This window comes from Limulus polyphemus, unplaced genomic scaffold (genome assembly GCF_000517525.1).
Source record: "Limulus polyphemus unplaced genomic scaffold, Limulus_polyphemus-2.1.2 Scaffold1643, whole genome shotgun sequence".
Lineage (NCBI taxonomy): Eukaryota > Metazoa > Arthropoda > Merostomata > Xiphosura > Limulidae > Limulus > Limulus polyphemus.
The window spans coordinates 207,460-221,479 of record NW_013667253.1 but is presented as its reverse complement, the minus strand read 5'-3'; the positions used below and the strand labels follow the sequence as shown (position 1 = coordinate 221,479).

At 33.7% G+C, this 14,020-nt stretch overlaps 1 protein-coding gene across 7 annotated transcripts in view; it reads right to left on the bottom strand.

The window, feature by feature from the left end:
- LOC106464416 (protein dispatched-like) overlaps window positions 1-14,020 on the bottom strand; it is a 79,608-nt gene that overhangs the window by 26,447 nt on the left and 39,141 nt on the right. For 3 of the 7 annotated variants that reach the window (XM_022392123.1, XM_022392122.1, XM_022392121.1), the window contains exons 2-4: window positions 9,595-9,686; window positions 9,142-9,265; window positions 1,221-1,569 (exon numbers count right to left, since the gene is read on the bottom strand). In XM_022392123.1, the coding sequence (XP_022247831.1) occupies window positions 1,221-1,569; window positions 9,142-9,265; window positions 9,595-9,602 (481 nt within the window). In that variant the 5' untranslated portion in view covers window positions 9,603-9,686. Of the gene's footprint in view, window positions 1-1,220; window positions 1,570-9,141; window positions 9,266-9,594; window positions 9,687-12,868; window positions 13,240-14,020 lie in introns of those variants that run through there. The other 4 variants (XM_022392119.1, XM_022392118.1, XM_022392120.1 and 1 more) reach the window with 3 other exon arrangements.

Below are 14,020 nucleotides of genomic sequence, written 5' to 3'. Positions count from 1 at the left end.
CATGCAGTCTTCATTTATATTATACATTTTTTAATATGTTCGTATTACTGATTTTACCTTCTTTTTTTTTTCTGTTGGGTTCTCTTGCTGCAGTTTCTCCCTATGATTACTGTTTAGTGTTTTATTTGTTTAATTATCGTTATATTTAGCAACTGTACTTTTAAAATGTATAAAGACTGGTGTAAATTCATTTTATTCTGCTTTAGATACTGAAAATGGAATCTGATAGAATTCCGAAACATTTATCGATGTCCCCTTTTTGTCAATAAACAATGTTGTATATCATAAGTGTCATAATCTTGTTTATAATCAAACTTTGTTTTCCTTCGAACACATCAATTGCTAATTGTTAACAGAGTTTAGTCTAATGTTACAAGTGGTTTGCTTCAGGAGTCTATACATTAATGAAAGCTGGAAATTGGTTAGGTTTGCTGATAATATAAAAATCTTATACTTAGTTTGCTGTAATAAGGATACTTTAATTTTGTAAAGAGACTTACGTTGATGAGGGCATTGATTGATACAGCTCTTAAGCCTTATACTGACTACAAGCCTAAATAAATCATTGTGGCATTGGATAATTACTACTTATGTTCCATTTAGAGTACTGAGTGCAGTTTTCATTCCCTTAGCTCAAGAAGATTATAGTTTATGAAGAAGGTTCTGAAGAAGGTTACTACTATAGGATGATTCTGGTTATGCATGGGTTGTTATACGAGGATAAGTTGAGATCCCTTAAATTGTTCTCTCTTAAAAAAAGAGAGAGAAGAGAGCAGGGGTGATCTAATCAAAGTGATCAGAACTATTGAAAGAAATGATGAGAATGAGGTATCAGATTTTTTCTTGTTGAATTCTGAGGGCAGTAGGACAAGAAGTTATAAGTTTGAGATATTTATAGATCAGAAACATCTCCAGTTAAGACAGTTCTTTTCTCAAATAGAATGGTAAGTCCATGGAAAAAAATTAGCATTTAGAGTGTTAGAGGCTGCATCTTTACAGAAGGTTAAAATAAGGGTTGCTGAAGATTTTGGGATCATGGCTGAATCTATCAAATTAATTTCTGTTTGTTGAAGGAGGTTAGGAGTCAGGACATAATCAATTGGCACAAGAGGCCCTTGATGTCCCATAAATTATAATAAAAAAGGTATAACAACATTATATTTTATATCTCATGGCTTTCTTTCATATGTACATGTAAATAGATGTATATGAGTACAAACCTGGATCATTACAAAAGAAACTTCCACCAACAGGAGAATAGCGACTCTGTCTTCCTGAGCTACGTTCTCTGTATGCTGGCAGTTCTTCTTCTTTTATCTGGTTTATGCCCTCCTCTAGTTCGACCCATGGACCAGACTGCCAGTCACTCGCATTACCTCTTATCACACTGACAAACTTCTGTTTACTTGCTGTAGCTTTGCCAGAGAAATAGGTGTCATCCATGCCTACAGTATCTGGATCTTTTCTCAGCAGCATGGTCAGAGGTTGATTAATCCAGCCTGTGTTCTCCTCCAAGTTCTTCCATGCTGTTAACCGCTGAGATAACACTGTACCTCTAGGTTCAAAACCCTAGTTACACAATATATTTTACTATACTTACTGATCTTATCTATCTAATAGTATAAAAAAAAATTGAAATAATTTTACTACATTAATTTTGTTGAATATATTCAAAAGCAGACATTTACATGTTTAAAACCAAAATCAACAGAGGATGAAAAGAAATAGAAATCTATGCTTCAAAAATACCAAGCATATTTTTATATAAATCAGTCTTAAGCTCAATGAACAATAACCAGATAGAGTATATAGAATTTAAAATGAAGAAATGTTTTTAATACCAAACATGTTTTATTAGTACAGGAATAGAAACAAACACATGTAATTGTTATGAAAGATATTCTCCAGCTGTTTGGAAAACCAGCTAGTCACATAAAAAGTTTAACAATGAAGCACTGTTTAGTGTATTTTGATTTGTGTATCTATAATATACTAAAACATAGTTAATAAATGCACAGAAATTATATTCCAAATTTCTTACTTATTACCAAATTAACTAATTATATGCCCTTAAATTTACTAAACTTGAAACTGCTAAAATCAATGAGTAATTGTTCTAAACTTTGATACACAAGATAATTCAAAATTGTTAACTTAAAAAGGGGAACATGGATCATCATAAAGTACAGAAACATGCTGAATCAAAATGCAAAGATTATATTTTCAAGCCTACAACTAGGGACTCTAAAAGAAAAAAGTAAACAAACTAGTCTGGAAATAGTATCTACATTATTTTCTCAAGCTACAAATCCCTATTTTGACTGCATGTCTACATTACTTATCAATTTTGGTAGAGTCAAAATAGAGATTTGTAGCTTAAGAAAATAATGGTGATACTATTTCCTGACTAGTTTGTTTACGTTTTTAGAGTCCCTAGTTATAGGCTTGAAAATATAATCTTTGCATCTTGATTCGACTTGTTTCTGTACTTTTTTGATGATCCCTATTCCTCTTTTTAAATTAACAATTCTTAATTATCTTGTTTCTTAAGTTTTTTTATGTCCATTTATGGAGAATAAATTTTAAGCTATATATGTGCATATGCATTCAATTGAATGTTACATGTTTTTCAACAGTTTACTGCTGCTTTAGCTTTTTTTCCACCCAACCATTATTTACTGATCCAGGTGGTTTTGTACCTGAGGTTTCGTGTAAACACACTTTTAACAAGTGAAGTACAAAAATCAGTAAAATAAATCACCACTCACAAAAGTAGAGAAATCTACTACAGTAATAATTTACTGTTAGAAAACTCACTGATATAATTCGCACAAAACCATGTAGAGACAACGTACAACTGTGAACTCAAGAAATGATGAATCCACAATGTGGCAGTTTCTTATTAATGCGCATTAGTAAAACACCAGATTTTTTCAATGGGAGAAAGTGAAGGATTTAGAGAAATTCTTCAGGGTGAAAAAACAAAGGCACTTGAATTAATTTTAAAACTACTCTATGACATGCTCAATACTGCAATGATTACTACTGTCCAGGTTTCAGTAATATAATCATAGATGTATTTTCTGTAGCAGCTTGTAAAGCTATAATGAATAATAATAAGGCTGGATACACTGTTATAAATATACACATTGTTTACTCTAATATAAAATGGAGCATTTCGAACTATTATAACGGTGCTTAAATGGCTTCAAAGAGCTTATGTTGATAGCAAAAAAGAACTTAGAAAATTTTAGAGAGTGGAAATCTTGACTTTCAAGAATCAACTTAAAAATAGCCCTACAACTTTCACAAGAATTTTTTTAGTAGCTGTGCATAGATTATGGCACAGTATACCTGGCCGTTTTGCTGTAGGCTTTGGTGCTTGAATGGCTTCGAAGAGAAACTTGGTCAGAAGAGATGAAAAAACTGATAAAATCTCTCCTCCTCTTCTAAGAATCAACATAAAAATAGTCCTATAACCAGCATGAATTCAGAGGTCTTTATGTTTGACATAAAAAATTCCTATAATTTCATTTAATTTTCCATGCCTTGAAATGTCAATTCTTTTTGTGAGACACGTTTTTGAAAAAAATATCAAAACTACTTCACAGAATTGTGGAAAAAACAAGATAATTGTACATTTCACAAATACATCATTTATTCACAACTATGGTTTCACCAGTAAAGGCATCATCAGGTACATCGCCTTTACTGGCAAAACCATGGTCATGAATAAATAATGTATTTGTGAAATGTACAATTGTCTTGTTTTCCTCAATTCTGTAATCATGAAGTTTCACCAAGTACTGACAGTTTCAAGTGTCAATTGTAAAAAATATTTCATTCTCTCCTAGAATTTAATTTCTATTTTTTGTGGATCAGAAAGTCCATTTTGTATATTCAATTCATTTCAACTTGATTGATTTTCATTAACACATTTCTTTTCAAAGTTTATTTTGCTGATTGCAGTAGCAACCACTTCTGGATATAGTCATAAAAACATCATATAAATTGACAAAGATTTGTTGGTGACCTATAACTTTTCAAAATGGTGTCAGGTAAGAATATTTTTTGCAAACAGTATTCTTGGTGGAAATCAAATAAACATACTTATTTTCAATATATTATAATTTTTTATTGATTTATCAGCATTTAAATATTGTAAACTTAATAATATTAAATAAATATGGATTTGAATCCCATTTGACTTACTGGAATATTTTGCTGCCATTACTGTACTCTCTAAATCTAACAAGTCTTACCTTAACTTTCAAAAGTTAACATTTTTCTTACCTGAAAATATATTTCAGATAGATACTTACCTCTCTGCACCACTTAGAGCTATTACCTCACATGCAACTGTCATGGAATTTTCTGCATATGCCACAAGCCTTGAACAAACTCCCACCCCTACACTTGTCTATGTGTATTGTGTCAACCTATGACATAATTGTCGTAATGCTGTAGCCTTTCAACAACAGGAAGACAACACAACCTCCATGTGCAGTAATCTTCATGAGCACATGATCATAGACTCATTCTTGATGATGCAAACAAAATGCACCAGAATTGGACAGGAAAGTTGGGAAATGGTTCAGTGGGATAAGTATCTGAAGTACATTTTTAGGTAAATGAAATGTTAACTTCAGAAACATTACTTACCTCTCTGCACCTATAAGAGCTGGAGTCACACACTGAAGACTGTGGAGGGACAATTGCTTAACAACAACAATGATGAGTACCTTTCTGAAAATCCAATGCTGTTGGTAATGTGCCAGTGGGTAGAACATTAGAATGTGCAGTGTGGCTAGTTCTTTAGCTGTTCTGTCTTGGTGAAATACTTACATGAGGTAGGTACAATAACAACATGTGGAGGAAAAAGGAGTCCTCATCTGCATCCTGAGGCAAATCCAAGTTCAATCTAGCTGAATATATCCACTGGGAAATATTGTAATGGGGTGTCCTGTACTACACTTTCAGGTAACACTTCAGCCCTACATCTCAAATGAGAGGTGGGCCTAACCTGTCATTTACCAGAAGAAGGCACCACTCATAGAGGAAACATAAAGGCACAACTCATAGAGAAAAGTCTCCACATCAACATGTCTAGCAGCTTTGGACTGGGGAAGTAAAGGTTCTTTTGTACTGCATTAGAAGAATGGGAGGGGGGGATACCCATAGGGGAGAACATTGGAGAGTGTGTATGGACCAAGTGTAAGGACAGGATTACATCTGGTGTATTTTTTGTAAAAGATGGGGAACAGCCATACCAATTCGTTAGATATACTACCAAAACAGTCTTGCAGAAAAACCTATCTAAATGATGGGCATTCAGCAGGGACAGATGAAGTTTAATACTTCCATACTCCCTCGCTTAATGTGGACTTCAGGTAAGTATTTTACTTTGAGGTAACACCAGCTACACAATGAGATCCAATGACATCAAACATAATGACTGTAGTGTTTAGTTCCACATGATAAGTATTTTTTATATGTGTGTGTGTGTTTTGCCTCCTCCCCTTTTTTTGTTGAATGTATCCAAAAGAAATGGTAGATAAATGGTGGTCTTGTGAAAAGTGTGAGGAACATGAAAATCAACCTAGATCAGTGAAGAAATTGGAAAAAAAATTGAAAGGCACAAATCACTAGACTAGAGTCTCAGGGTAGACTGGAGAAGAGAAACCAGAGGAAGGCAAAAACCAGAAGCACATGAAACCACCAAGTAATGTAAGTAATGAAAGATGAATGTGTTTGAAGTCCACATACTGGCTTGCAAGATCTCCTCCAAAGGTAACCATTGAAAGGATACAAAAGAGATTGTGATATGCCTAATTTGATGGGAGAGGACATTAAAAAGTAGGCAGTCGGATTCACCCAGAAATGAATATGTCAGATGAATGAACAGACAAACCCAACCAGTTTGTCAGGTTTTTACACGTATTGATAGGTCAGATTCTTTACAGTAGGTTACTGTAAATTGTTGATGATAAATTTCAACAATAATCAAACAGCACACAATCTACTTGTTTGAAAATAATATATTCAAACATGTCAAATATATATATACAAATGTTCGTTATACTGCTGGTTATCACAGTTGTATCCAGAGTATTCAATAATTGTCTCTTTTCATCAAAAGTCTAAACAAGTTTGTTCACTTACTTTAGAACCCATTTGACAAAATGAATTATTCTTCTCTACTCTGTTGTTACAATAATTCACTTTAAAAATCGCTACTATATGCTCTTTATGACTAAACTCACAATCATACAGTCTAGATCTACCTATCAATCTTAATAACTTTATTGACACATACACACACACACGACAGCAGTCTCGAACATTCCACTCAATACTAGACATTATGACATAACAATACTCAATTAAAGCAATGAGAAAAATTGATAAGGTTTGAGTAACATAATGTCAGATCACAACAATTGAACTACACAACGTATGATTCATACACAGTTACATAAACTAACCTGTGACTAAATTTAACAATCATGCTATATGTAAATTATCTAAGTCATAATCCTTGCATTAACTTAAAGATATGTATATATCTAACACAGTTAAAGTGGAAGGGGATAAGTCCCTAGCAGACGAGGTAAGGCATGGGGAAAAATAAGCAATTTTCACAAAAGTATGACTGGGATATAGCAATGGAGAGATGTAACTGAACAGAAAAGATGATCAGGAATGGAATGATCACATAATGAAGAAATAAAAGGGAAAGAGGCAGTTCATAGAAGACAAGGGTAATCAGGGAGCAAATCAATAGACCTTACAACATAGAGGATGGTAGGAGGCGAGGCATATGAATGCTCAAAACAAAAAGGACTACAAGCAAGTAGAAGGAGAAAACAGCCAAAAGAAAGGGAACAGTACTAGGAAAAAGTGAAATATATGGATAATAATGCTCATTAACTGGTAATCACTGAAATATACAGGGATATGGCCAAAAACCAGGTAAAACAGAGGTCCCAAAAGTGGATGCCTCCCTGGTTGATGATGTAAGAAACATTCACAGAACTGCTAGAACAGACATCAAGAGATGATGGGCACTAAAGGTTTCACAGCCAAGAATTGGCTCCAAGGAAGATTTACTGCTAAATGTCTTGATAGTCTGTCCAGTGGGAGGGAAATAACAAGTAGAAGCAATAAGACAAGGAACAGGAGAGGAGAGGTAGCCAACAGATATACCCATGGTCTATTGGGTCAGCAAATCAGGGAAGTGAAGAAAGATTGTTCGTGATCAGCCCCAAGATTCGAGTAGTGAGAAAAGTGGCAAGACTTGGGTCAAGGATAGAAGAAGGAGGGAGGCAGACACCCAAAAGAAAAGCATCCAGACTGAGGAGATTCCAAGAACAAATAAACCAAATCAAAAAAGAGATAGTGGTGGAAAAAACAGAAGCAAAGAGTGAAATAATAAAAAGTGGCATTATCAAAATAATTGTAAGTTTTGATGAAGAGCAATAGTGAGAGGTGGGGAATGTAACACAGGAGTTACAGATATGATGAAATGAGCAGATTGCAGGAAAGAAAGACATCAAGAAGGAGAAAGAGTAGTGCCCCAAGCAGACAGAAGGAATACAAGAGATTAGGGTACAAAAATATAGAAGATTCATGACCTTAGGATACACCAAAGGAGTCATGAAGATGAGGAGAACAAGGAAAAAGAAAACTAATGTGGAGATAGGACAGAAGAAGGCCCATCAAATAAAGCAATCCAAGAGCCATTATGATAAACAAGCAAAAGAGATAGAAAGTCGCATACTTGATTTATTATAGTAGTAAACAGTAAAAAAAAGTACCTGTTCCTCATCAAATAAAAGAACCAGAAGCAAAGGCTGGAGGTGGAGAAGTTGACCAAAATCATTCACAGGTGAAGCAGGCTTCACAGAAGGCAATGAAGCAGAGTAATAATGACCTGAACTAGAGAAGAAGTAAGTAGAAGAGAACCAACCACTAGATACACGATTGTGGTAGCATCACGTTTAAAGAACATCAGCAGTGAACAACATATTGTCAGCCCATTTAATGTGTCAAAAATAATCACAACATCTCACCATTGATTGAAATCCAATTACTGTCACACATCAGGCATTTGCTCTACTAGTTGAAAATAGGATAACTACTGAACATTAGTTCTGTGATAGATAAGGTGTCTCTGGTTGCCAATGGCATTGTTGTACAAAATGCCTAAAGAGGAATGACTGGGCCGTGAATCTTTTGCAACTGTTGTTTTAAGTAACACAAAGAAGAAATGTGGTGGCTAGAGAAAACAAAATTGCAAGCAGGAAGAAGTTAAGTACAACAAGGACAAAAGTAATGTAACACTAAATGAAAAAAATGCAGTAGGACTAAACAATTACAAGCTCAAAAAACACAGGAAACAACCCATCCAGTTTGATTAAAATTTTGCACAAAGCTACACAAGAGCTATCTGCACTAGCCATCCCTAACTAAGCAGTGAAAGACTAGGGAAGGCAGCTAGTCATCCCCATCCACTGCCAAATGTTGAGCTACTCTTTTACCAATGAAAACTGGGATTGACCATCACATTATAATGCATCCACAGCTGAAAGGGCAAGCATGTTTGGTGGGACAGGGATTCAAACCTGTGACCTGCAAATTGCAAGTCGAGTGTCCTAACCACCTGGAGATGCCAGGCTGCAAACATGTCTGAACACAGCCAGTGCAGAGGAAGGAATAAGACTATGATAACATGTTCATATTTAAAGAGATTACTGTGCATGGAGGTTGTGTCACCCTCCTATTGGTGGAGGGCTACAGCATTATGACAGTTACATCATGTACAAATGGGAGTTTGTTGAAGGTTTGTGGAATGCACAAAAAATTACAAAGCAGTTGCACACATGAGAACAGCTCTTAGTGGTGCGGAGAAGTAAGTAATGTTTCTAAAAATGAAATTTAATAGAAAAACTTTTCAGGAATGCAAAGAATGTGTGATGAAACTATAATATAATTCCTATATCTGTGGTTTGTTCCCATTAAATTACAGAAGGTTTCCTCCTAGGATAAATTTAGATTTCACTTGTAAGTATTCTACCTACACCTTAAGTCTAATGTAGTGATTAAATTACTTTCTAATATTATCAAAATGTAACAACTTACCAACAAAGCATTTTCAAAATTTGGGAGTTTATTTGTGGTCAAAGCAATAATGACACAAGTCCCTGTCAAAGCAAAGATAAACAGGATGACAAGGCTTGGATGGTTGGCAACCTGACGAGCATACCTGAGAATACAAAAACATTCTTTCAGAAATGTGCTTTTTAAATAACATTCAAGTTAAAGGATCATGAACTATCTGATAAAACTGAAAAATAAAGACTAAAACACATCATTGTATTTACCCATAAGAAATATCTGAGAACACTCTGTGTGGATTATTGTACAAATACTTATAAACATTTACATGTGTTGCATTTGTTTATATTTAATGCATACTCTTCAAGATATAAAATTACCACTGCAATATCAGTTTCAGTTTATAAACATCCACATCAACTGACCTCTACATTATCAGTTTTAACCTTATAAACATCCAGGTGATCACCAACTTACCACTGCATTATCACTTCTATTTTATAACCATCCAGGTGACTTCATGTTTTAAACTATCATCTTTCCATATTTGCAGAGACATAAAGTATTTCCTGCAATAAAAGGAATTATGATGTCATAAAGTTAAATTTAACACCCTTCTGAAAGACAACCAAAAACAACTTGAGAATAACTGACAAACATATGTACCTACCACAGGAGTGAAAAGAAAATAATGTTTTGTGTGCTTTATATATTTGTAAATAATGTATAATACAAAACTTCACCATATACAATTTTGTAATGGGTTCTACCATTGAGTAAGTTCTTTTAGATTGTCTAGTAAAAATAATGCCAAGTCCAGTAATTATGAGTTATCTTGTGCAATTAATCCTTATGCATTAATAAACAGTTCCTGCAATTTACACATTGTTGTCATTATTGAGCCAGTCAAGGCTATTTTTGACCACATGGTATTTTTCTCCTTAAAGAGTATCAGAGTTTAAAAGAAATTAAACCAAAAGAAATATTACATCAGTCAAATGTTGAAGGAGGACACTGCAAACCATCTAAAGCCTATGTGATTCTCAAATTCTTAATGTTCCTTGGAAAAACTTGAAGGACACTAGATTCTGTGTCAAAAACAATAAACTAAACAAAATTACAGTGAAGGACAAGCATTGGTGGTCATGCATTGATGATGAACTTGAATTATTGGGCAAATCAAAATTTATCAGCACTTTAGATGTGTCTTCTGTTTACTAGCAAGTATCTATTGGCCCCAACAGTAGACCTGAAACAGAATTTACATCTTAATATGGTTTGTTTCAATTTAAAGTATTGTCATTTGGATTATGCAATGCACCTGCAATGTTTCAGAGACTAATGAACAAAATTTTATGAAGTATACTGTACAAATGTGCATTAGCAAATACAGATGACATAGTTGAACCTTCTCTTACATTCAAGCAGCATCAGCTGGACTAACAGTAAAGTTGGATAAATGTTATTTCTGTAGATCTGAATTTCTTTTTCTTGGATATATCATAGCTCTTGATGGTATAAAAGTGGGAAAAGTAAGAGCTGTTAAAAGAGTTCCCTGCACTCAAGAGAATCAAGCAGGTGAAAGAATTTCTTGAATTAACTGGATATTTCCATAGATATTTCTCAAATTTTGCTATTTTGGTTGAACCTTTGACAAGGCTAACTAGAAAATCTATTCCTTTTTTTTGTGTGATCTTGAGATTGTCAAGATGCCTTTCAGGAATTGAAGAACCATTTTTGAAATTCCCTGATTTTCAGAAATTATTTGCAGTACAGAGTAATGTTTCAGATGCAGACTTAGGTGCTATCCTAGTTCAAGATGCTGATAATTCTGAAATTATCTGCTAGCCATCCCAATGAATATAAGTTCTCTATAGTTGAGGGAGAATTATGAGCTATAGTTTAGGCCTTTGAACATTATGAACAATACTTAGAAGGATGTAAATTTATAGCATTTTCTGATCATGGTGATTTAGCTTGGCTATCTAATTGTCCAGAACTCACAGGATGCATGATGAAATGGATCTTAAGACTACAAGATTTTGATTTTACAGTTGTATATAAGCCTAGAAAGTTAAATTGCATACTAGCTGTCTTGTCTCAGAACCTTATTGAGTGATAACACTGAAGAAATTCTTGATGTTCCTTTTACAGTTGTATTATCTTCCTTAAACATTAGAAAATAATCATTATTATTTTTGGAGGAAAAAGTTTATGTTTGAGCCCTAAAACTGGCTGATCCAATAATTGGACCAATCCTCAAAGGGTCAGAAATATAAAATTCTGCAAAGTAATGAATTTTCCATAACATATAAGACACAAGAGGGTCTTCTATGTGTTGTCAGTCTAGAAACAAACTGATCATACCATGCTCAAATACACTTAGTTCTATATTCTTCTTTACAAACAACAGTAATGAATCATCACCATGATCATTCACTAGCTGGCCATATTTGAATAGCTAAAACTATTTCAACAGTTTTCTGGTCTAGTAATCAACAAAATATAAAACAGTATGTTCGCTCTGTCATGTATGCCAGACTTGTTGTTCCAAACTATACATGGTAATTTCTCTGCCTTGGTTTTATTAGTCTGCTACCGAACATTGCAAAATGATACCAACACATTTGTGTATTTGTTAATTATTTCACTAAATGGGTAGAGGTTTCCCTATTAGAGAAGCTACAGCTAAAACTGCTTCTCAGTTATTGGTTTATGAAGTAATTGTTCAACATGGTGTCCTTATCAATTTAACAACAGACAGAAGAACTCAGTTTGTAAGTATCTGTTCAAATCGATTATACCAGGCAATGAAAAAAAAATTTTTTGGTGCTACTAGAAAAAAAGCAGCTGTTTCTGAGAAATTTGATGATGCTGATTCTAAAAATTATGTTGAAAATAACTGATCACCACCAGTTTTTGAGTTATGATACATTTGTTCAAAATATTCTTATATATAATGAAAATAACTTTTTCTTTAATAACGTTATTTATTCACTGGAAATTGCATTTAAAAATGTTCAAAAACAATACATAATAGCAATACCAGTTTAAAAAAGCAATGAGTATAATAAGATTATATACTGAAAATACATTCAGGCTATGTTCAAAACTTTCATCATGGTATTATTTTTTGTTATAAAATATCTGCTTAACTTGTTGTGCCTTTTGTGTCAAGCCACATGTGCAAACTGTAGAAAACACATGTGGAGCCCAATGTCTTTCTTGGTCACCAATTTTACATCTAAAATAGTGGTAGTAAGCTACCTTTACCTTGTGTGTGTGATGTTTTTCCTTTGTGAAACTAATATATTTTCCACAAACATAGCAGAAACTATTTGGGTGATTTTTGCACTTTTGGACTTTACTTGAACTGGATTTTGTTTAAAAACCTAGAGTTTCAAAGATTTAAAAAACAAAGTTTTGCAGAATTTGATTCTATCATAGACATGATGCGAAATGAAGATCAGACTTTGTTTTGACTGTGAGCGGAGCAAGGCGAAGTGACCAACTGTTTGAGAAGCAACTGAGAGAGAGGTGTCTGACTCCATCTCTTTTTGAAGATTTAAGGTTTCTTCTCAATTTATGGTGCCATTATGTTTTAGAGAAACGTTCTAATATACCATCTATGATTCAATTAAATAAAACATTACTAATACTTTCAAGACTGTTGTTCCTTCAGTTTGCAATAACTGGATAAATCACAAGCACAACAGAAAAAATATTATGATGATTGTCATCATCCTCTTACTTTTGAAGTTTTTGATTTGATTACAGGTTGTACTCATGTTCAATCTCATGAAGACATTGGTTTCATTGAAAAGTTGGCTCCTATTTATTGCAGTCCACTTACAGTTGAAGCAAACCTTTTGGATGTGACTTACAAATTGAAGAGTGTACCAGATATTATTTCAGTGGGAACATACCATATTACTCTTTTTTTCACTTGAATGAAGAAGTACCTTAACTTCATGTCACCAACATATGATTGTCTTTTATATCATCTCCTTCATAGTTGTTCTCAACTTGATCCTCACAACCATTCTCAAACTACAACTGAACTGCCCTCTTGTCTTTGGACACAATCTTTCCATTCTGATCATTTGGATTTGTAGTTTTTGTCTGTGGAAAGACAAATGTTTTTATAATAATTTTATAATAACTTATATTTCCTCTTTATATATTATGCAATTATCTTAGCTAAGCCTAACTACAGAAATACAATGTATGATAATAAAAGTTTAGAGACAGCCTGAATTGGTAATGTCATTATTAGATATTAGCTGTACAACATGTTTATTGGTAATTAGCTTATACATAATGTTATGTTAATAACTGTAAACAAGTGACATAAATGTATGCTGAGCTATGGTCTATAGCAGCATTTCCCAAACTATGGGTTGCGACCCACTGGTGGGTCGCATGCGGAATGTTAGTGGGTCGTAAAAAGTTATATTAGAATTACACATTAGCTTTGATTAAACGCTGTCTGTCGAAATAGTTCAAGACTCGGGCTTTCATTGCCAGGCTGTTGTTGTATAAAGCAGTATGTTGTTTTGACGAGCTTAACGAATTAGGGTTGATCATTTTTCAAAACTAAACGAACTGAATTTGTACTTGCAAGGAGCAGAGGGCATTAGTATATTCGCAATTCATGAGAAAATTCAAGGTTTCATGAAAAAACTTGTTCTATGGAAAAACTGTATTGACAACCGAAATTATGACTGTTTTAAAACATTTCAAACCTTTGTAATGGAGAATGAAGCAAAAGTTGATGACGATATAATCATTGAGATATCTGAACACTTGAATAAGCTGAAAGAGAGTTTTGAGTTTTATTTCCTTGAAAGAATGAAAAATATCCAAGAGAAAAAAATGGATTATGAACCCCTTTCAGCCTGCC